Source organism: Panicum hallii, chromosome 9 (genome assembly GCF_002211085.1).
Source record: "Panicum hallii strain FIL2 chromosome 9, PHallii_v3.1, whole genome shotgun sequence".
Lineage (NCBI taxonomy): Eukaryota > Viridiplantae > Streptophyta > Magnoliopsida > Poales > Poaceae > Panicum > Panicum hallii.
In genome coordinates this window covers 2,015,638-2,038,599 of record NC_038050.1, presented here as the reverse complement: position 1 = coordinate 2,038,599, position 22,962 = coordinate 2,015,638, and the positions used below count along the sequence as shown (strand labels likewise).

At 46.3% G+C, this 22,962-nt stretch overlaps 3 protein-coding genes and 1 non-coding gene across 4 annotated transcripts; 3 read left to right on the top strand and 1 right to left on the bottom strand.

The window, feature by feature from the left end:
* Positions 1 to 260: 260 nt before the first annotated feature.
* On the bottom strand, positions 261 to 6,431 carry LOC112875420 (methylenetetrahydrofolate reductase 1). Its single transcript, XM_025939267.1, has 12 exons — positions 6,139 to 6,431; positions 4,127 to 4,309; positions 3,893 to 3,953; positions 3,716 to 3,798; positions 3,350 to 3,523; positions 2,799 to 2,972; positions 2,626 to 2,726; positions 2,431 to 2,542; positions 2,059 to 2,139; positions 1,774 to 1,951; positions 1,102 to 1,436; positions 261 to 714 (listed from the first exon to the last, which is right to left on the bottom strand). The coding sequence occupies exons 1-12, from the start codon at positions 6,355 to 6,357 to the stop codon at positions 631 to 633; spliced, it is 1,785 nt and encodes a 594-aa protein (XP_025795052.1). The 5' UTR covers positions 6,358 to 6,431; the 3' UTR covers positions 261 to 630.
* A 943-nt stretch (positions 6,432 to 7,374) lies between these two features.
* Positions 7,375 to 9,223, top strand: LOC112873293 (50S ribosomal protein L17, chloroplastic). The gene is made up of 3 exons (XM_025936285.1): positions 7,375 to 7,673; positions 8,226 to 8,635; positions 8,996 to 9,223. The coding sequence occupies exons 1-2, from the start codon at positions 7,448 to 7,450 to the stop codon at positions 8,633 to 8,635; spliced, it is 636 nt and encodes a 211-aa protein (XP_025792070.1). The 5' UTR covers positions 7,375 to 7,447; the 3' UTR covers positions 8,996 to 9,223.
* Positions 9,224 to 10,131: 908 nt separating this feature from the next.
* Positions 10,132 to 10,215, top strand: TRNAL-CAA. Its single transcript has one exon. It is a non-coding gene; the product is annotated as a tRNA-Leu (tRNA).
* A 7,193-nt stretch (positions 10,216 to 17,408) lies between these two features.
* Positions 17,409 to 21,512, top strand: LOC112874966 (KH domain-containing protein SPIN1). Its single transcript, XM_025938602.1, has 7 exons — positions 17,409 to 17,722; positions 17,869 to 17,957; positions 19,060 to 19,208; positions 19,486 to 19,602; positions 19,703 to 19,819; positions 20,243 to 20,386; positions 20,937 to 21,512. Exons 1-7 carry the CDS (start codon positions 17,643 to 17,645, stop codon positions 21,078 to 21,080), a joined length of 840 nt encoding a protein of 279 aa, XP_025794387.1. The 5' UTR covers positions 17,409 to 17,642; the 3' UTR covers positions 21,081 to 21,512.
* The last annotated feature ends 1,450 nt before the right edge of the window (positions 21,513 to 22,962 follow it).

Below are 22,962 nucleotides of genomic sequence, written 5' to 3'. Positions count from 1 at the left end.
GCTTAGAACCAGAACTTCCTTTGAGGACGGGAGTTCTGCAACAACCGGGTATCCTCACATGAAGACATGTGAGGAGGGTTTCTAAAGTTCCAAGTTTGCTCAAAACGGGACGTCCATCACCGTGGGCCATACGTGGGCCGACGCTGCTCCGGCGCCGCCTCCGCCGACACTAACCAGCCTTCATCCTCTGCCACCGCCGACGCTAACCCAGCCTTCATTCTCACTACCGTTGAGAAATAAAGTTCCAGTATTCCAATAAAAATCGGGGATATGAACATCTTATTTCGGTCCACATTTCCATCAAGCAGAGGCACAAATTCAGTACAATACCAGCAGCACGTTCTTTTTTTGTCTTGATCACTGGGGGCATCCAGCAATTTCGACGAAAATGAATCTTACATCTTCAAACTAATCATTGCGCCATTTGCACATGGAGGAAATGGATAGAGAACACATCTCGAATCTTATTTATAGTCGAATGAGCCGAGGAAATCAGGAAAAATCAGATAGGGGATTCCTCCGAGGTCAAATGAGCAGGAGCTTTCGTGGCGATCAGACCCTGTGGTCGGGGAAGCAAGAATATTTGTCGGATTTGGCCATACAACAACAATACAGACAATAAGAGGATCATCAGATCTCCTTGAAGGCAGCAAACAGATCCCCGTGGATGTAGTCGTTGTCGACAAGGCTCACCAGGTAGTAGCTCTTCTGAACCTGAAATGAGCAGCAAAGAAATATTATTAGGGAATGCGCTTCAGAAAGATGAGTAATCTGTTCAGGTTGGTTTTCCCAGTGTATTTTACAGATTTGCAGGTGAGAGAACAAATACAGATGCCATTTCAGACAAGCCCTGCAAGGGGTTATCTGTTCTGGGCTTCTGGCAAGAGGTTCTTGGGCTCATTGCATAAAGTTTAATGTAGTGGTAGTAGTGAACTGCAGATATGGCACCAATGCAGGAACGATAGGCTTAAGAAAATGTTGTAGGCCAAGTTACAATAACATTCTTTGCTTGCTTGACTGCAATTTTTTATGCTTATTTAACTGCATTACTATAAGGAAAAATACTAAGCTGAAGTCTATAGGTATGTGGTAAAGAAGTACCTTCTCTAGTAGCTCCCTGGAGGAGTCACCCTCGGGGAACAGACAGCCCCATCCTCTCGTCCAGATTTCAAATGCCTCGTCCTTCCAAACCATAAAACTTGCCGAATCAACAACTGTAGGTTGGATAATCTCCTTGCCAGGGAAAACACCCCATGTGACAGCATTCACGGCGTTTGCAGGAACATTGGAGAATGATTCTCCATCCTTGTTCACAGCAATGTATGTGAGAGAAGGGAATGCTTTGATCTTCTCAACTAGTTGGTCCAACTTCTCCTTCGCGCAAAACAATTCAAGGTAGGCCTTCTGATAAACGTAGCCTCCTGGACCGCCCCAACCTGCAGTACAGGGCAAAAATAAACAAGTCAGAAAAGGCTCACAGAATTACTCCATACTTGACAGGAACGATCTATATGGCATTTCCAGACGATTCAGGATACCATGAACTGCTACATATGGCAGAGATTCTCCCTGCGACTAGTTGGCATTATGCTTGTAAATTACAATGGACATGAGTCAACTCGACCAACAACTACTCTATTATGATTTCAAGACTGACTAAAACATGAATTACTGGCATTTGAATACCCCTGCAATAAATTGTATGACATGCTTAAAATACTGTTCCCAGGAGGCCAGGACCACCAAGCAGAAAACAAAATACATTCAACTTACCAACAGTAGGCGAGTCAGATTTCTCTCCATTTACAGCAGGTTGGCTGTTGATGGTAAGGAAACCCTTCTGGTTAATCTTCACCAGCTGGTCATCAATAATCTTTGTCTCTGGTTGAAGACCATCCAACTCTGACCATGGGCTGCTTGTAAGTTTCCCTTCACAGAAGTTTGTAAAGCGCTGGAATGACAGAGAAGATCAGAATTCAGCAGGGTTAGCAAAAAATTAAAAGATGACAACTTGTATGTCATGCAGACCAATAATGCATCACGCAATTTAATAGTTACCTCACTAATGTCCTCCACAGATTTCAGTGGAACAGCCCATTCCTCTTGGAGCTTTTTACCACGCCCACGCGGTCTTGCGAACTGTTTAAAAGAGCAGATAATTACATACATACAACTAGGATATTATGAAAAATAGTGATAACAGAAGGCAATTTGAGTAATCTTGAATAACTTATTTCGACCAAGCCTATCATGAAACTCTTGGGGTCCATAATATTTTCGTACTGATATATCTGAATCATATGTAATCGTTCATTCTAACTTTGACTTTTTTTGGTGTAACCAAAAAGTGCATACTGCATAGAGTATGTTAAAAAAATTGCAGTAAATACAAAAAAAATGAAGACCTGAATAAAAGGATACTGAAATTACCTGGTGGTCAGTAAGTGCTCCATATGATGGGTTTCGGGAATCACCCCATCTTCCTTGTGGATACTGATCCCAACCTAGAGTCCTTGTAATATAGCTCTTTGGTCTGTTAGCCCTGCACAGTGATTGACATACTTTAGACTGGGTTAGCATGGCACAAAGACCTGAATCCATTTAGCATAAACTTCAATCAACTACCAGAATATAGGTCGAACATCCTCTTTAACACGGAAAACATTAGTTGGCGGCCTCCAAGGTAATGGCCTTGAAACCTTGGACTCCTCAATTAATCCAAGATTCTGGTGGGGATAAAATAGTTGTTAGCAACAGACTAGAACAAAATATGAAATCAAGAAATACATGGAAATTACCATCAAAATTGCTAAAGCAGACTTCTCCATGTTTAGTGTGTAAAGGTGCAAAGTCTTGATGCCAGTAGCTAGAATTTTCTTGCACATCTCAGTTCCAAGGTGGATTCCATATGCTTTGACGGCTTCCTCATTGTCTTTAATAGGATCCAGTGCAGCAGTGATCTCAGCAGGTATCTGTTGAGACATTCAAATCTTTTGGTGAGAAACTCAAAACATTAGAAAGAAAAAAGGACCTGTCCATATGCATTAATCTTGATTAGATGGCATTTGTTGTCCATTTACCATCATGTACAATAACTATTTGTACTTTAACAGTACCGTGGTGTGAATTTGGAATTTTCCATTTATCTTGCGAAATACTTTATGGTGTTTGCAATAGATTCGCCTACATGCAAGTGGGAAAGCTACTCTCTGTTCAAAATCAGGAATTGTGAATAACAAAACGCAAGCAAAGTGGGAAAGCTAATTTGTGCATAAGTCCATGTCAAATTGCCAACTGGAATTGTCTGCAAGCAATTACTAATGATGGAGCTACCAGCAATGGATCTTACCTTAGTTTTGCAAAATCCAGTCATGCGCACGAAACCTTTGTAGTTATTTATCGGCATTATGCCAGGAACAATTGGACAAGTAATGCCGATTTGACGGCAGTCGTTCACAAACTTGAGAAAGATGTCAGTATCATAGAAAAGTTGTGTGACAATAAGGTCAGCGCCAGCATCAACCTACAGAGAGAAATGTATAATGAGAGAAACTGACAAAAAATAATATTATGCTTACAAAACATGCAAGTGCCATCACTTACAGCATTACACACTTGTATTCAATATATTGTTTGGTACATGAGCCAACAAAAATGTATTGTGCTACCATGTTGAATTGAAAAGGAAAAAGAAAATCAAGAAAGTAAAGAGAACCTTTCTCTTCAAATAAGCAAGATCATTGGTATATGCTTCCAATGTAGCACCTCCCTCGCCTTGTATCGCATCAGGGTGTGCCTCTGACATTTGGAAAAGGTATTTCAGATAAAGCATCCAATGTACAAGGCTGGGATTTGAAACCATCCCTCAATAGATAAGCAATGTTTAGCTGACCTGGATAACCAGCTACAGTTATGCCAAAATAATCACCATACTTGGCTCTAATATGCTGCACCTGCAAGTAAAAGACAGAATACAGTTTGAATATGAGGAGGTTTCTTTAAGCATTTAGATGGGTTAATCTAGTTTCCTACATATAACAGCCGATGAGGCAGCAATAAGCTAGTCATCATGCCCATGTCTTGCAAATGAACTTAACAAGTTCTGTTGCCTTAAATGCGATCTTACCAGATCAAGAGCACAAGCAAATCCACCTTCAACTTGCACAAATTTGTCTTGCCCGTGTGGAGGATCCCCTCTAAGTGCCAAAACATTTTGAATCCCATTGGATTTGATGGTTTCCAAAGCATGGTCAATCTTCTCGACTGGCATGTTTGTACATGTCAGGTGCATCATAGTTTCCACACACACCTACAAAACAGGACCAGCATAAAATACTATAAGCATTCAATATACTTATGGATGTGGTGCAAGAGATAAAAATCAGAGATGCAAAGCAACTATTATTGAAGCAGTTCAGAACAGAGTAGCACTAAAGGTGGATGGTCAAATCCAACCAAGATCATACATCTCAGACTAATATTCAGGCCTGATATGCAGCAGCCCAAATTGGAATGATGAATTGGCGACGACTCGGTGCTATATATGCGATCGGCAGAATTTTAGCTGAGGAAACACTGGCTCTACTGGGAACCAAGGCAAGCGTTGGAGCCTCTGGTTTTGGTCCTTGGGAGAGAATATGGAAGAGTTGGGCGCCTGGCAAGTGCAAGTTCTTTTTGTGGACTGCTGCACTAAATCGGTGCTGGACAGCTGATCGTGTGGCCAGAAAAGGTCTTCCCCACCCGGCGGCTTGCCCTTTTTGTGACCAGGTTGAAGAAACTGTTGATGACTTGCTGGTCGTGTGTGTTTTCTCCCGACAGGTCTGGTTCAATGTTTTGCAGCAATTCAATCTTCAGATCTTAGCCCCACAGACCGATCCTTCCTTCTTTGATTGGTGGGCAGCTGCAAGTTCAAGAGTGGACGGCCAGGTCCAAAAAGGTTTAAATTCCATCATCATCCTGGCAGCTTGGTCCATTTGGAAACACCGCAATAGATGCGTCTTCGACGGTGCTACGCCTGATGTTTCCTGTGTGGTTTCGGTCTGTAAAGAGGAACTGCACCAGTGGTCCTTAGCTGGGGCTCGAGGAGTGTCATACCTCCTCGCCCAGGAACATCAGGTAGGTTAGGTTGTTTCTTAGTTGGTCAGGTCTCAACCTTGTTTGTTATATCTGTAATTTTTCTACAGGTGTCCTATGTAAGGGCATGATACAGGCCCCTAACTGTATCACCCGGGGTTATTACCCCTCTCTTTCTTCTTAATATATTGATGCGCAGCTCTCCTGCGTGTTCGAGAGAAAAAAACACCCATAATCGTTTAACATTCCATCCAAAGCCCACCATCAGTAGTCATAGACATGCAACGCAATCCAATCAGTGACATCTGAACTCATCCTTTGACAATCTATCAAGAAAACTAAGCAAGCAAATTTCAACTTCAATCAACCAGGACCTTGCTCACTAATGTATGACTCACCACAGACACTAAAAATAATATCGGAAGTCAGAGTACATGGATTCTAGTACAACCCTCAGTATTAAAATGGCACATTTCCAGAGAACTGCTCTGTGCATTAAGCATCGACTTCCTCTTAACTAGGATTAGCACTCACTGTACGCACAGGACCAGACAAACTAAATGACATGGAACACGTTACTCCAAAGTTCCCAAATGCCACCATTTCACACCCACGCTGCTATCCTAACATCCTATCATACGGCCCATTAGTTTTCAGTTGAAACAAACTATGGAAAATCTAAATTATGTAAAAAACGATTCAAACGAACAACAGTCAATAAAATTGAAGTTAACATAATGACCACCAAACATCCAGCACAGAACATATAATAATTTCTCCCAAATCCACACTAAATCGAACTCAACCAGAGCCAACCACCACCCCAAATATTAGCATTCATCAAACGCATTTCCCTCTCATGCAGAACCAATCCAGCAAATCTAACTACCCAAACCCGTTATCTGACACAACGAAGCGAATGCATACGTCCACATCCACCGGCGCATTACTCCGCGCCCAACCAGATCGAACCGAAGCCAACAGTTAAGCCAATCATTGCCCGGTGCCAAAAACAGATCAGATCAGATCGCGCGCGCCGCGAGCAGGCAGCACACACGCACGTACCATGTTCTGCATGCGGTTGGCGATTTCGAGGGTGAGGTCGGCGGTGGATCCCCCGGCGCCCCAGGTGATGTCGCAGAAGGACGGGCCGTGCGCCACCATGCGGTCCATCCGCTCGAAGAGGTTCTCGACCCCCTCCTCGGTCTTGGGCGGGAAGTACTCGAACGAGAACGCCGTCCGGCCATCCGCCGCGGCCTGCTGGATCTTCTCGATCACCTTCATCTCGAGCCTCAGGAGCTTCGCCGCTGCGCGCGCTCTCTAATGGCGAAGAGGGGGACGGGGGGGTGCGCAGGTAAGGGGGAAGTGGGTGCGGCTGGGTTTATACGAGAAGATCCGAGTCATCTGACCTCACCAACCCCCCGATGTTGGATGGGCTCGGTCCACAGTGGTCGCCTCTTCGACGAAATGTGGGGCCCGCGTTCAGGTTTCAGTGGTGGGCGTCCGTGAGGCGAGTCCAGGAAGGAGATGGTAGGACGGGTGCAGGTGTCGCTGTCGTGCACCAACCCAAATGTGGGTAGCGCGATGGCCACTCGTGGGTGCCATCACGATTAGGAAATCTGGGCGTGCTGCGTGGCGGGCTCACCGACGGGTGGGACCCCCGGCAAATAATTTAGCATTTCTGCTGCTCTTTTGCATTCTTTTTTTTTTCTGTGCAGTATCTGGTGTTTGGAGTGGAAGGTAACCAGTTCTACCCATAGCAACTCAACCACTCTTGATTCCTGTGAGGTTCCCCAGTGGACTTTGTGCTGAATCCATGACTTGGCGACCTTGAACAAACTACAACAACCACTCTTCTTCGTACCGATTGCTGCTAGTAGAATTGTTTAGGCAGACCTTGATTTCGTTAGCAACGTGGATGTAGCAAAAGTACACTGGATTAGGTAAGATGTCAGCATAGCGGCATGTGGGCAAGAAGAAGTGAAGACTGAAGAGCGCTCCCTTACACAAAAAACAAAACAAAACAAAAAAGAACTTAAAAAGGAAAGAAAAAAAAAGAAGTGACCAACACCATGCGTCCATGCCACATGCCACATGCCAGCCCGGGTGAGCGTAACGTTGACAACGGCCTGGTACGTGTAGATACTGTAGGGCCCATTAAGCTCATTTCATAATCAAGCCCATTTGGCACATTTCACATTCAAGCCCACTCAGTCTGGTATGTAAGCCCGTTACATCTGGCACAGCAAGGCTCAACCCAATCCGCAGCACGAGCTCAGCAAACGTTATCCGGTTCAAAGCCGAGCGGCCTCGCCACTCGCCCACCTCTCCAGCCAAACACACTCCCGCCGCTCGCCCCCCGCTCGCTTCCGCCATGGCGGCCTTCCCCTCCGCCTCCGCCTCCCCGTCGCCGGCGATCTCCGCCTCTACCTGGCGCATGGCGTCCCTCCGGGCGTCCCTCCCCACGCTCCGCCCCTCCCCGTCGGGCAGGCTCCGGTCGTCCTTCTCGCCCGCGGCGGCGGCCACGGCGGCGTCGGTCGGCTGCCTCGGGTCATTCTCCGGCCTGGCGCCCGTCTCGAATCTTCTATCCCTTGGTGCCGGTAAAGGAATCGTACTTACTTCTCTTAAATTAGTGGATCGACGCGACATTGCAGTGTGATAGTTGTGGGGGAGGGGGGGTGGAAGCGATTCGAGGAATGGGGCAGGGCTTGTAACTTTTATTATAACAATTGCAAGTTTAGGAGCGTCAATTGTTAACGCATGCTAATGCACTACAAAGTGTAACATATTATGTCATTAACATGAAATTTATGTTTCTACTAGTTTAACATTAACAATGCTCAACACATCAAAGTTACTAATACAAGTTGATAAGTTTTTCAGCAATTCTGTCATTATTTTCTGTTACCACACACCTGCAATTCTAAAATGATAATGTGCACATCTGTAACTAGTTTTGTCTACCTATTTGTGGTCTTACCATTTTCACTTTGCTTGTTACCATGCCAAAATATATCAGCAGATCAGCCTTTTCACTCAGATTTCATGAGAAAATTACACGTGTTGTATAAACTCACCCATGACAAATTAGGATGTTTTTTTAAATTCTCTTTGTATAAACTCACCCACTGGTTTTGTCAAACGTATTGTAGAGAACTCAAGCTTTGAGCATCAGTTGTTCAGTGTTGATGCTCGTGGAAGGATAGTTGCAATGCGGCACGGGAGACGTGTTCCAAAACTTAACAGGCCTCCAGATCAGAGGAAAGCACTTCTGCGTGGTCTTACCACACAGCTGCTGAAGCACGGAAGGATAAAGACTACAAAGCCGAGGGCAAAGGCAATGAGGAAGTATGTTGAGAAGATGATCACGTTGGCAAAGGATGGATCTCTTCACAAGAGGAGACAGGCTCTGGCATTCATTTATGAGAAGCATATCGTCCATGCATTGTTTGCTGAGGTTGCAGACAGGTATGGAGACAGAGAGGGTGGTTACACAAGGATTATCCCAACATTTCCAAGACGGGGAGACAATGCACCTATGGCGTACATTGAACTTGTCTAGGTAAATGAATCGCTGTGTGATGTCTGAATTCTGAAGTTCGAAAGTCACTAAATACATTCCTTCCATATCCTGCTCTAGACTTTTTGACTCATAAGACAAACTAGTATTCTTATGCTTACTTGGTTAGAGCTGAAATAATTTTATCCGTGATTGTTGCCTAGGATCTTACTCTGCGTACCTGCAATTGTTTTTTTTGAAAAACTAATCCCTGCAATAGTCACAGTGGACAGATGTTGCAGGGAGCAATAGTCCTGTGTTTTTTCGATAAGGATGTATCCTGTGTGTGCGCAGGAAATTTATTCTGCTTCCGTTACTCATGCGCCACGAGTTTCTTATGACTTTTTGTCATTTTATCTGTAGGATCTTCCATCAGTTGCCGTGATTTCATGGGTGATGTGCAGGTTGAGTGCTCATGTCTCCAAATTGCCCTTTGGGTGCCTTTTTTTTTCTTTCTGAAGTTCTTTTGTAACAAAGTGTAGATCACGCGTGAAATTTTGAACAGTCAAATGTTGTCCTGTAAACTGTAATTGACAAAGCACTATGCTATATTTTGGAAAGAGTTTCTGGCATCGCATATCAATAAGCTCAGAGTATCGTGTGTTCTCTGTCCAATTGTTCCTACAGTTTAGGTTGGTACTACGCCTGTAGCCCAGACGTGGAAATTTTTGCAGTTTTGCTTTGTAGATTGCGGTTAAATCTTGTCATAGGTTACTAAAAGCTTGGAGACCAACTCTCCAATACCATTTACCAGGGTCCAGGGGCAATACCATATGAATTGAAGACCCTAGAGTCGTTCGATTTGTGGGTGGGTCGAAATATTGGTTTCGGTTTGAACTACGAACATCCTTTTTTATTGCTCAGAGTATTCTTTTTTTTAAAAAAAATAATTTGAATCATAATGCGAGCACCAGCGCTGAGGGATTTTCGACTTTTAATTTGGTTGGGTGAGTGTATTTTTTTTCTCTTCCAATCAATGGTGCTCAAAATTCCTCTAAATTTTTTGCTGGTACTTGACCTACTGGATTTTTCAAAAACCTGTCTACTACCACCAATAAATGATGAAAGCCATTTCTCTTCGTCAACCCACTCATGTCTTACCGCTGGGGTCTAGGCTCGCTGCTGGTCGAGTGTACTGAGTTTCCTTAACGACAGCTTGCTCTCCTTTGTGCGCATACTTGGAGCAGCTCGGCAACCTCAGCAAGCTCACCAGGACACAGGGAAACCCGGAGTTAGGATTGAGCCCCCTTATCACTTTTGTGTAGAACCCTTGACTCAAGTTTTGTTAGATCGTCCATGCCCAAGCAAGCTATCCAACTACAACTGTTGACTCAGCTGCTGTTCCAATCGTGCATGCAGTGTATACTCAGAAAAGGTTTCAAAACATTGTGTTTCTCTGTTGTACGTTCTGCAAAGTGCGGCACACTATTTGGTCAAGTAAGACGTAAGTTTTACAGTGTTTAGCTCAATATATATTTAAGGAAACATGAAACAAAAAAGTCAGGATGGCCGAGTGGTCTAAGGCGCCAGACTCAAGTTCTGGTCCTCTAACGAGGGCGTGGGTTCAAATCCCACTTCTGACAATATTTTTTTCTTCTCCTTTCTTTTTTTGGCATATCTTATTTTTGAGCATTCTTTATTAGGCTTTCTTTTTTTTGGTATATCTTATTTTTGAGCATTCTTTATTAGGCTCCGTTTGGATGTTGATATTGGAGATCTTGGCATTAAATTAGGTTCAATGCCAAATTAGTCTAGTACACACTGTGACATCTGATTTTGGCTATCTTCTTCGCCTCCACCTTAGCCACGCTGGCGGCGTGCTCGCCCGGTCCACCAACACCTCGCCGGAGAAGGCTGCTTCCAGGGTGGACCCCACGCGCCGCCCATACCTCGCCGAAGAAGGCGGCCAACTTCGTCTGGGGCGCAGCTCCCGCGCGCCGCCCACATCTCACCGGAGAAAGCCGCCCACACCTCGCCGGAGAAGGCTGCCCACATCTTGTCAGAGAAGGCCGCCGGCTGTGAGAAAGAAGGAGCCGCCCACCTCCAGCTCGTGAAGCAGCGCCCATGGAGAGGAGAGCACCGCCACCTGAGGAGCAAGAGGAGGCACGCGCCCCTCCCGGATCCACGGCATTGGAGGGGGGCAGGCGAGGGGCGGCGCAACTTGCCCGTCGAGGGAGGCAGGGGAGGAGCCGTGCAGCTTGCTGGCGGAGGGGTGCGGGGCTCGCCGCAGAGGGAGGTAGGGGAGGGGCGGCACGGCTCCTCGCTCGCCCTGCAGCCTTCGCCTCCTCCCGCTCCAGCGCGTCGGAGGGCCGCCGGGGAGGAAGACGGAGGAAGCCCGTGGGGGCTCGCGTATGTGAAGTGAAGGAGAAAAGGGAGCGGCAATGCTGGTCATGGGAGAAGCTCGACGACAGGGAAGAATGGGGCGCCGAGCCACCAGACACGGGGAAGGGGACGTCGAGCTGCCGGACACGGGGAAGGGGGCGCTCGCCTCGCACCGTCGTCCACCTCATCTCCAATTTCGCCTCATCTTCACAGATGTCGTCCACTTCTGACAATATTTTTTCTTCTCCTTTCCTTTTTTGGGCATACCTTATTTTCGGGCTTTCTTTATTAGACTCTGTTTGGATGTCGATATTGAAGATCTTGGCATTAAATTAGGTTCAATGCCAAATCAGTCTAGTATTGATCTTAGGTTACAATACTAAAGTTATTGTTTTGATGTAGATGAAATTGCTAGATGGAATTAAAGAAGCTGGCGAATACCGATTCATGTTTGCATGTCCACACCGTGATATCTGATTCTAGCTATCTTCTTCGCTTCCACCTCAGTCACGCTGGTGGCATGCTCGCCCGGTCCACCAACACCTGGCCGGAGAAGGCTGCTTCCAGGGTGGACCCCACACGCATCATGGGAGAAGCTCGATGATGAGGAAGAAGGGGGCGCCGAGCCGCCGGACACGGGGAAGAGGGCGCTCGCCTCGCGCCGTCGTCCGCCTCATCTTCAATTCCGCCCAGTACAAAGGTTCGCGGCTCTGTATTGAGGGCGAGGGGGCGTAGGTGTAGCAAATACCTCTTCGGCATTGAGGGTGATTTCCAATTCCAAAGTCTAAGCCATCCAAACAGCGGCATTTGGTGCTATCCAATGCCAATTCCAATTCCAGAGCCTCGATGCCAACAACCAAAGGCAGTGTTAACTAATTGACATCGGCTATTTCCTCAGATGTGTCGGGGACGCGTGCCAGCCATGGCAGAATTTTTCTAACGTGCCCAGCAACGTTAGTCTCTGCAGAATCGGATGATCCATCAAATATCTGTGCCAAATCAGCATGGCCATCACCCTCGCGTACGTATCGTTTCAGCCAGCAATTTAGAGTAATCTTTTCCACGCTATGATCTCGAGATCACGGCGAGGTCCGTCGCCGGCGTCGACAATCTGTTGCGTGGTCATCATGCGCCTTCTGACACTGGCCTGGTCGAGTTCGACCACACCGCGCGCGTCGGCCACCGCCGGTAATGCTCGTGCACCGTGCGGCATTCCGGCGACCCCCGAGGCCCGGATGCGCATGTCAACTGAAACGAGCTCGATTGGCACGGGCCAGTAATCCTAGGAGGCTTGATCGTATTTTCTCGTGGCGCGGGAGCTTTCGAGGCACGGATGCCAAGTCGAGAGACGCCCATGTCGCGCCCGCCGCCCGACGACCCGAGCTCGAGCAATCCTTCACTTCGCTGCATCTTACAGCTTCCATTGTGCCCTGCCCGACGGCAGGTCACTGCGAGTTGAGCGTAAGCGGGGCGCCGCGGCGGCCAATCGCGTGGTGTTCGACTTTATGCCGCAAGACCGCAAGGGGATACCGTTGCCGGTTGCCTCTTTGCCTACGCCGCCAGGCCGCCGCCATTGCCAGCCTCTGCGGCGAGGCAGCTAGCCAGCTAGGGATAGGAAGACGTCCTCGATCTGCTCGAGAAATCCTTTGAGCCGAGCGGCTCTCTCCGCTGCACCTCCCAGCTTCCTTGGGCCCAGTTGCCGGTTGCCTGCGCTGCCGCCATGGCCAGCCTCTGCTGCGAGGACAGCGGCCGTCCGCGAGACGGATGAGCTCGCTCTTCCACGCCTCACCGCGCTCCAGTGGTCTCTCGGGAGAAATCCTGAAGCAGCGACGCCGGTGGCTCGTCTCCGCCGCACTCCGCCGCCGCCGCCGCCGCCGCCATGGATTGAGCTTGCGACTTACATGACCGGCCGGGTAACCGAAGGGGCAGTTTTGTAAAATACCACCAGCCTATTCTCGTGACCCACGTTCCTGACCGTGGATGTGCGATCCAACGGGTCAAAACCACTTGGAGTTTGGATCCACTTCCGGGGTGTGTTTGACCATTGGCCTTAATAGTAAGGTCTATTTCGTAAAATAGCCGCCGCGAGTTTGCCCTACCACGTTGCGAGCCGCTTAGATCAGATCTGACGGCTCAAATCGTCCGGGGTCCGGATCGCGATTACGAATCGCGATCCAAACTTGGGGTCCGTTTGAAGGAAAACCTTTATACTAGGAACTATTCTGCAAAATAACCGCTGTCGTTTTGCTCCGTCCGGTCCCGAGCCGCACAGTATTGAGCTGACGCCTGACGGGCGACGGCGCCGGCGAGCCGACAACTCGAGAGATTCCCAGCCGCGGCGGACCTCACAGCCCTGCGCCGCTCTGGCCGGCGGGTTCCGAGTGCTTCGCGGGCTCCAGCGCCTCGTCCTCTCCTCTTCTGATGCTCGGTCCTCCGCCTCCTCAACAGCGCCGCCTCCGCCTCCGCCTCCGCGACGACGCGCCTGCCGCGGCCGTGTTTAAGCGATGCCGCTCCGAGATGTCCTCTCCTACACCAACTAAATTCGGCCTTCACCCGTCAAACTCAAGGGCCGCGGCATTCCGCGCTATCGCGAGGGCGCTCTTCCGTAGTGCTTCCCCTCGACATTGGTCGTGCTCGAGCAAGCTGCAAGGAGACGAAGAAGCTCGGTAGCGCCCTCCCCACGAACGCTACGGTCGCCACCACGCCGCCGCCGTAAAAACGGAGGTGCCGCCAGCGCCCAGACACTCCTCCCCACGAATTCACTGCGCCGATGGATCGATCGACCGGCCGCGGCCTGCGGGTGCCGGTGGAGTGTCGGGGAGGCAGGAGAATTGGATGCTCTGCGCGTAGGCCGGAGCCGAGCAGCAGGGGTAGGATACTACAATTACAAAACCCCGCAGCCAGGCAAGGAGCCGTACAGCGGTAGATATCTTTGTCATCTCGTATTTGGCGCGTCGCGATCCGTTCGCCGGCCGGCCGGCCGCGCGCATTGGATGCACCACCGCGCAATGACGCCGCCATGTGCGCGCCCCGGCAGGCGGGCAGGTGCGGTAGGTGGCCGCCCGCCTCGCCGCACGCACAGACGCGCGCGCGCGTGGATGCACGGGCGCACGAGTCCTGAGCCCCTTGTGCGGTGACCTGACGGTGGAGATGCGCTGCTACAGTTGGTTTCGAGCCACGGCGGCTCTCTTGCGACCGGCCGAGACCTCGTGTCCTCGTGTACATGTAGGATAGCGAGGCGCGGCGGCAGGGGCCGGCGACTGGGCGCGGCAACGTGCGCTGCCTCCCGGCGACAACAACGCCCGGCCGGCCCGTCTCCAACCAGGCCGGGCGGAATCCTATGCCGAGGCGAGCAGGCGACGCCGCACGAATCTCCGGCACTGGAGACCGGCGAGAGGGCGAGCTGCTACCGCTCGTCTCTGCATCCCATCCCAGATACGCCACGCCGTGCGTGGCCGGGCTCTGCCTCCGCAGCAGCTCGGTCTTTGGGCTCGCTCGCTTGGCCCCTTCCTTGTCGCCGGGATCATTGCCTTGCCCTCCTGGACTCTTGGCCACCGCGACCGGAAAAGGGGGATTAGCAGGACGAAACGCCGCAGCTAACCAACGTGATTAGCAGGACCGTACCGGGCGATGTGACAGTTGCCTTTAATTTTCTTCTCTTTCTTTGCCAAAGCAGCAGCCAGCAGTGTAGCGTAGTGTACTGCCAGTGAGTTCAATGGAGGCCGGGTGGGTGTCAGCTCTGCTGTCTGCCTGGACGTATTGATGCTCCAAGAACCTCCACTCTGCTGCCGTGCTGCGTTGTGTTGTGCGTTCGTCCCTGCACTGCCAAGCATCACTAGCTAGCTAGGCGTGGCTCCTCGTGCCGAGCTGGAGTCAACGTCGTACATGTTCCAAGAACATGTGCACGGAGCTTGTGGCAGCAGCACCGACCGATCGCAGACAAGGGTGGGCATGGGAAAGTTTTGGGAATTCCCATGGTTCAAAAGGTCTTTTGGGCAATGTTTGCGTACGGTGTTTTGGCTGTAGCTCGCAGTGCCTTACTGCTAGTATTTTACTGCCATTGTATAAACTTCACTGTAGGTCGTGTGTTGGTACATTCTCTCTCTTTTTCTGTCTCTCCCCTCTTGTTCTGAAATCTGAATTATGGCATGGCATAGACCGGAGCATGCATGGAGCTGCAGCCTGCAGGACGCATGTGGAGGCTGATGAGTGAGTGAAGCAGCAACTGGGAAGGGCCAACACAAAAGTTGATGCCCGGATCAGAGCATCCAGCTTACCTGGTTCTCGTCAGTCAGGCCTCCTCGACGAAATCAGGGTGCTTACATCATTAACTTTTACAGACTTACCAGGCACTCCAGCTTCACCTGTTTACCAAATTCAGCACACACACTGAAAAGATCACTCATGGCACGCACAGAAAGCAACTGTGGCAACACAGAGTACATTCACTTGAACTCAGTCAGAGAGAGAGAGAGAGAGAGAGAGAGAGAGATAACCAGATCACAACAACTTATCACTGAAATCGATTGCCAGTATTACTATTTAGATTACAAACCAGTACTACTACGACGCCGATATTTTTTACTATTTCCATATTATTATTCCTTTGGATCCAACACTTGTATTTTTTTTTCTGACAGACACACTTGCCTCTGTCAGCTGGCTAGTGTGGTCCACAACTATGTACCAAATGGTTAGCTAGAATTGATGAACATTTCCCCCATTTGGTACAAACAAAGAAAGCATTCATGGCTCATTTTTTGCATTGCTAGTTCGATTCATCCGTAGTTAGTAATAACTTAGAGAGAGGTGCTGGCTTCGATTTTTTAGGGAGATTATTGATCTTGTTATGAGCTGCCAACTGTGGGTGATTGATGTAATAAGAAATGTGCACACTTGGGATTCTTTTAGAACAGATTGGCTGGTTTACAGATAAAATCTTCGGGTTAATAATTAGCTAAGATTCTATACGCGCCTCGTAATATTACTTTTGCAAAAAAAGATATAATTTAATATCCTTGATGTTTTTAATTGGGTGTAATGGTAATTGATAAAAGGGTAGCTTATTGGAGGCAAGCCTAGACAACATTTTGTGGGGATAATTATCCTATTCGTATGAGCCGTCTGTGAGCACACAAATTCTATAGTAGTTGTAAAATTATAACCATGTCATGGTTTTGTATGAAATTGTATTTTTTTTCAAAGAAAAAAGTGGGCGCTATATTCGTTCTACTTATGCTGTTTAATATATATAGGATAGGAGTGCAATTTATTCATTTTCTTTCCGAGCAATAGAGGGGTGTCGCTATCGATAGCCTGGAAAAGTTTGTACTGTGTCCACCACACAATGGCTCACTCTAAGCTCTACGAGCAAGCTACTCCCCCCAACTGTTGATAGTATCCTGCCGCTGTGTACCGATGGGGACAGCCATGCTCACCAGCCATCTCTGTGGGCCTCTACGTACACGGCTAGTTAAAATAGCAACATGAAAGTTTCCCTGTGGCTATAGCTTGCTGGAGCAAATACCAGTCAAGAATCCAAGATACAGTCTTAGTCATGAGGGTCCATGCCCACTAAATGCTTGACAGCCAAAATTGAGTTATTAGAAAACACCCATGAACTGGATGGAAGGCCAAGCCAGGGAAAGGGGGTTTTGGAGTTTGCTCTAATGACAAAATGGACAGCATGAGAACAGTAGCATCAGGGCTTGGCTTGTCCAAGATTCCCAGCTTTGTATCACACTTATAAGATGTACCAGAAGACATGGTATTCAACAAAACGAACCCTGGGCTGTGATGCTTTAATTATTTGGTAACATAGGCATGCATGGATGAAATTTGGGGCACTATAATATGAGAAAATAGATATATAACTGTTTTGTAATAGTCTAGAACCTTTATAAATCCTAACCATTAGAAACTTCGAAATTCTTGTGTTGCATATACAAGCAAATAATTTTCCGTGACGCTACAAACACGGAAAAGATATCATTTTTCTTATACGACAAAAGATCTATACGCTATCATGCATGTCGTCATAGTAGATAGGAAAATGATCCGAAAAAAACTTTGTATGCACTTATTTATTCAACTGTATATATAAATAATATGTGTAAGATTTACAGAGAGCTATAACATACTTCTTATTTAGAGGTGGCATCAGAAATTATAAAATTGATCGTAAGTTTAACAACAACGTGCCATATATCATTTTATTCGAGTCGAGTCAGGCAAATATATTACGCAGTTACGATCGTACCACATGTATATATTTTAAATGAAAAAAATTATCAGAAACCGGATAACCATCATGTAGCAAACTGTAGACATCAACTTGTTGACGTGACTCAAGAAAACAAGAAGGGGCATTTTTTTCATGTTTTTCCTTTATTGTTATTTTTGTTTTGATCAAAATTGCCGTCGTGTCGTGTTGCAACCAAGAGAGAGAGAAGGGTCTCCAGAGCGGCAGCGGCTGCCTGCCAACCCCTCTCCCTCTCTCTCCTCCCCCTACGCTGGCTGCTGCCTCTGCAGGCTGCACCCTAAAGCAGCGAGCCTTTTTACCTCTCTTCCTACCACCCCACACCGCACACACCATCTCCTCGTCTCGCCTCCACTTCTTGGCTGCGTATCTCTCTCAATCACCGCACCTCCTCCTCGATTGCAACCCTCACTCTCCAGAGCCGCCGCCATGTCGGGGCTCTACAGCCAGGGGTTCTCCCCTGCGCGAAACCTCTCCCCTCAGATTAGAAGCAATCCAGATGTTGATAGGTAGAGCGGCGCATGGATTTCTTCTGTTTTTTGTTCGACAATTATTGATGCAAAGATTGCTTCTTTGCCCCCTTTTCTTATTCGGTTTAATTGATGATATTGTGATGGCTCTAACAATTATCATCGGTTCCTTTGGTTTCTTGCAGTCAGTACTTAGCTGAGTTGCTCGCCGAACACCAGAAGCTGGGGCCTTTCATGCAGGTGTTGCCTATATGCAACAAGTTGTTGAGTCAAGGTGAGATCCTCTGATCTCCGCCTTGTCGTTTCTTGCTCTGTGATGAGAGTTTTCTTTGGTTATGAGTGAGCTCTTCATCTACAATCACGAATTGGGGACTAGCGTCCCCAATGCTTTGGATGAGTACTCAGTTTGGATGGCATTGCCTGCTACTTCTCTGTCTATGATCTTTGGTCCTTACAATTCCCTATGTTTCTTTGCTTTAGATTTGTATTGCGATGCTTAATCAATTGGTTAGATTAGATGATCATTTGGTGTCGTCGATGATCGATCTGGCTCTTATAATCCATAGTCCTGATGGTTCAGATCAACTTCTTGTTCGAACCATTTGTGACTTATCCATCGCTATTTGGTATGCTTCAAAGGAATGTATATGTTATGAACTTGTTTGGATTAGAGGCTATAGTTGATCTTAATAGAAGTACATAAAAGCAATGACAAATCTCCTGCACTGTACAAGTGGTAGATATATTATTGGTGGTGATCAACATATGTTTTTCTGTGCACACTACCAGCAAGATGGTGAAGGCATTACAGAGCATATGCATGACTGCTTTACTTATTAGAAATAAAATTTCCGGCCTATTTATGAACAGTTTTGTTAATATTACAAAGGAGTCGTGCATCATATAATACAATCTTTTCCTATTGCTGATACTGGAACCAGCAGATCTTTTTTGTCTTTTTTGCATTGGTGACCTAAATTTTTTTTTTTTTGCTTGATGGGGTAATCGTGCCCTGTCAGCTGACTCCGACTTGTGTGCAATGCATATTATCAGACCATGACTTATAGGGGATTCCCTTTATTTTTAACATTGTAGATTGATGGTCAAGTGTCCATTGATTGGCTAAGTGTTATTTGGTTGGACCATCCTGTAAAAAAATTATTCCTATAACCGAGTGGTCATCTGTATATTGCAGGCATAACAAAGTGATTTACATTGATGTCCATATGTTTTGGTATTTTCTGATAATTTCTTGTGTCGATTCTCATGGAGTGGGAGTGCCATCTTCTAACCTTTGTTAGTCTAGCTCTAATCAACAACTTATCTATTTCTTATTATAAAAGATTAAATGAACTTCTGACATTTATTCTACCCAGAGATTATGCGGGTATCAAGCATTGTCCACAACCATGGATTTGGCGATTTTGACAGGCATCGATTTAGAAGTCCTAGTCCAATGTCTTCTCCAAACCTCAGATCTAATCTCCCTGGCAATGGGTTCAGTCCTTGGAACGGATTACAAGAGGTAACACTTAAAAATGTATTTTCAATCAATTGGGGCGACTCTCTTCTGTCTTCATACACAAATGAATGTGCTCTTCCTCTGTGAATCCTGGTCGTTATCATTGATAGAGATGAACCTCGTATCTGCTTGATAATGATATTTTAGAGCCATAGTGCATTAATATGAAAATGCATGCAAGATGTACTGGCATTCATGTTATGCACATGCTTTAAGATGCTTTTTTTTTGTCACGAATACTGATAAAGTATGTCTTTGCCTTTTATGAACAATACAATAGAGATTAGGTTTTCCTCAAGGAACCAGTATGGACTGGCAAGGAGCACCACCAAGTCCTAGCTCGCATGTTGTAAAGAAAATTCTTCGTCTGGAGGTCCCAGTTGATTCTTATCCGAATGTATGCCCTCTTCCAACTTGTGCAGTTTCTCTTGAAGTTCACACAGAAGAGTATTGAACTTTAAGCTTTTTGTTGATATTATTTTTCACTTCTGTCCCAGTTCAATTTTGTGGGGCGCATTTTAGGACCTAGAGGTAATTCTCTAAAGCGGGTAGAAGCATCCACTGGATGTCGTGTTTTCATTAGAGGAAAGGGTTCCATCAAAGATCCAGGGAAGGTAAGAGAAGTTTTCAATCCTTATTTACATCCGCCAAATTAAGGTAGTGTATCTCATGTAGCTCTCTGGAAAATTTATTTTTCAGGAGCCTAGAAATCCCAATTTGTTTTTCTTGAACTTGTAATGGTGTAATCAAAGCTTCTCTCATGTGCCCAAACACTGAATATTTCATGCAAATGTTAAGTGTTCCTCTGCAACTCACCTGAATACCTAATTACTTTAATACTTTTACACTTGCATTGTACTTCTAGCCTAGGTTACCTGTCATTTCTTTTTTTCTCACTAGCATAAATTGGAGTTCCTTTATCCCTATTCGACCCTGCTGAACAGACAATTGTTTTATTGCTCTGCTTTTGCTTGTTGCTTTCCTGATTCTGCTTCATTGCAACAAGCTTTACCTATATGGTTTCATGATTTTTCAAGGAGGACAAACTACGAGGAAAACCAGGCTATGAGCACCTGACTGATCCGCTGCATATATTGATTGAGGCTGAGTTCCCTGCTAGTATCATCGATGCAAGGTTGAGACATGCACAGGAGATTATAGAAGAATTGCTAAAACCCGTGGTGAGTGATTTCTGTGCAGCCTATTACTGTGCTCATGGTATATCTATATCTGCTAGATTATATTATGACGCCCCTCCCTGCTGCCCACTGGATATATTTGTACTCTGTACTTGAGAGATCTTTATACGGTTAGGCCTTTTACTAATCTCCAGGACCAATTCAGCAGGAAATGCAATCTAATTGATTTCTGAGGAAAGCCAAGAAAATAGCAATTTGAACATGTTAGGGACAATTTACGTGAAAGAGCTTTTTCTTAAAAAAAAAAGGAATAGTGTGAAGAAGATCCCCAAGAATTGCCACATCATTCATGCCTAGATAAAAAAAAACTTTGGCTTACCTGTTGCTCCCCTGCTTGTCAGTTGTCACGTAACTCTTTTCTTGAATTTTGCCTACCATTTATTGGCTCCAATCTTTTAACTTGTTCTAGTCTGTACTTTGTGGACGTTTTACATGGTGTAAAATTGGTTCTCTCTAATTGGAAAGTTCCATATATTTACAAATGAGGTTCACTTATGCCTGGCTTACAAGGTCATCTTGGTATCTGTTGCAGGATGAGTCCCAAGATATCTACAAAAGGCAACAGCTCAGGGAGCTGGCAATGCTAAATTCAACCCTGAGAGAGGACAGCCCTCATCCTGGGAGCGTCTCTCCATTCAGCAACGGTGGTATGAAACGCGCAAAAACGGGTCAGTAGAGAAGCAATTATACCATCCTACCTGGCACTGTCCAGGTGTGCTATACCGTTGTCATGGGAATGCCATGCCTTTGGGCAATGTTTGTCATGGGCATGCGTGAAGGAAGCAATGTGCCTTCACTAGCTGAGTCTGGTATAAGTTAGTTTCCGCCTTCAGACAGGGGAAACTACTGGGATGATGAGAGTAGTCATGGATCGTTGGTTGGATCCGGCTTGGTTGTTGTATGGTCTAGAACATTCGTTCTATTTGTTATTGACGGTTAACCCTAGTATGTGGTGGTATGGTGGTGAACTGCAAACTGCTTGTTAAACTAGAGAGGCCCGAGTGTGAGAGCTTTAGGTGTTTTATTAACCTTGTATCATAACCTTTTAACATTATGGAGTTGCAAAAAATAAAAAAAAATAAGGAAAGGATTGTCAGTTTGTACCTTCTGATATCTGGTTTGGTCACAGGGACCGTGAACTTACAATGCCTTAATCCAACCAGGATTTACAAAGCCTAGCAGTTTTCAGGATAACACCCTCTGTTCTTCACGAATATACTTGTGAAACATGGCCTGAAAGATGTTGGCTTCCTGGGGCACAGGTAGGCAGTAGCGCACTGAGCGCGATAACGATGGCTGGTGCGCAACGGCATGGTGTTGCACAGGGCATGGTCTCAAGAACTATAGGCTGTGAAGACCTGGGTGATGGCAACAGTTTCTCCATTGCCTGTGTCAGGCCTGGCAGCCTATTATGCTAACTGTAGCGTGTTCAGCTATCCAGAAACATGTCTCCTGAGTTTTGTTCGGTGTATGAATCAGGTCAAAGCGAAACCGAGAGGATCGCACTGCCACGGATGGAGCTCTGCAAAACTCACCTCTCCATTTGCATTGTTCAATGACTATACGTGCAGAAACAAGGTGCAAAGGCACTCTATACATCAAGCAGAGGATTGCAGGAAATTACATCAAGCAAAATAGCGAATGCAGAATCAGGAAGCAAAATAGCGATGCAGAATCAGGAAGTAAAATCTAGCACTGAACAAGAGATGTATCAAGTATGATACAAGGCACATGTGGAGCAACGTAACCTACAGGTGCTCTCAAGGTCAACTGACCATCACTTCCAAGGGTCCAACAGCTGAACTATAAACAATAACAGAGCATACTGGTTCTTCATCTTTGAAGCAAACATATGCGCAAGACCAAAAACTTCAAGAGACGCTTACAGTCGCCACTAACAATCCTCCTGTTTGCAGAATCAGATTCTGTACAGTTCAAAGTAACCAGCACTGGCCACTAACTCAAATTAAAAAAAGAAAATGATGATACAGATGTGTGCACATGCATATGTCAAAAAAAAAAGCTCTGCAAATCATGCTTTTATCTCAGTGACTACATACCAAATATTGAATTCAGCCCTGCAGCCAACATAAAGAAAGACAACAACACTGTTCCAGAAATGCCAATCAAATAAAACATTTCCTTCAGCATGTCACCAAGAAAAGCACTACAAATCTAGAAAGGATAACACCTGAAATTCACATGACCAAGTCAAGTAAGCAACAGCTTCTGATTGAAGGGCACATGCTAATTGTTTCTGTCGATTGACCACATCTGCTATAGTTTAAATCATCATAAGGAGGATGCAATTTTCTTAAAAGAACTTTTCATAGCATAGAAATAATGTGCACCGAGCAAAGAGTACAGATAGATTATCCAGCCAGCCATCATTGGTCATCTATAAAGATGGCACCTTTCCAAGCATAAAGTGACTAGAGTAGCAAAACATTATCAACATCAAGAGAAACATTCTAGGAAGTAATAATTGAAGAGGAACAATTCAGACATGGCTGCAAGATACAAATTGTAGGAAATCATTGAATAACAGGAATATTCAT

Coding starts and splice junctions, on each gene's coding strand:
- LOC112875420 (XM_025939267.1), bottom strand. CDS start 6,357: ATGAAGGTGATCGAGAAGATCCAGCAGGCCGCGGCGGATGGCCGGACG. Junction 2,973..3,349: donor CTGGATTTTGCAAAACTAAG/GTAAGATCCATT, acceptor ATGTCTCAACAG/ATACCTGCTGAGATCACTGC. Junction 2,543..2,625: donor GATGTTCGACCTATATTCTG/GTAGTTGATTGA, acceptor ATCACTGTGCAG/GGCTAACAGACCAAAGAGCT.
- LOC112873293 (XM_025936285.1), top strand. CDS start 7,448: ATGGCGGCCTTCCCCTCCGCCTCCGCCTCCCCGTCGCCGGCGATCTCC. Junction 7,674..8,225: donor TCTTCTATCCCTTGGTGCCG/GTAAAGGAATCG, acceptor AACGTATTGTAG/AGAACTCAAGCTTTGAGCAT.
- LOC112874966 (XM_025938602.1), top strand. CDS start 17,643: ATGTCGGGGCTCTACAGCCAGGGGTTCTCCCCTGCGCGAAACCTCTCC. Junction 19,820..20,242: donor CCATCAAAGATCCAGGGAAG/GTAAGAGAAGTT, acceptor TGATTTTTCAAG/GAGGACAAACTACGAGGAAA. Junction 20,387..20,936: donor AAGAATTGCTAAAACCCGTG/GTGAGTGATTTC, acceptor TATCTGTTGCAG/GATGAGTCCCAAGATATCTA.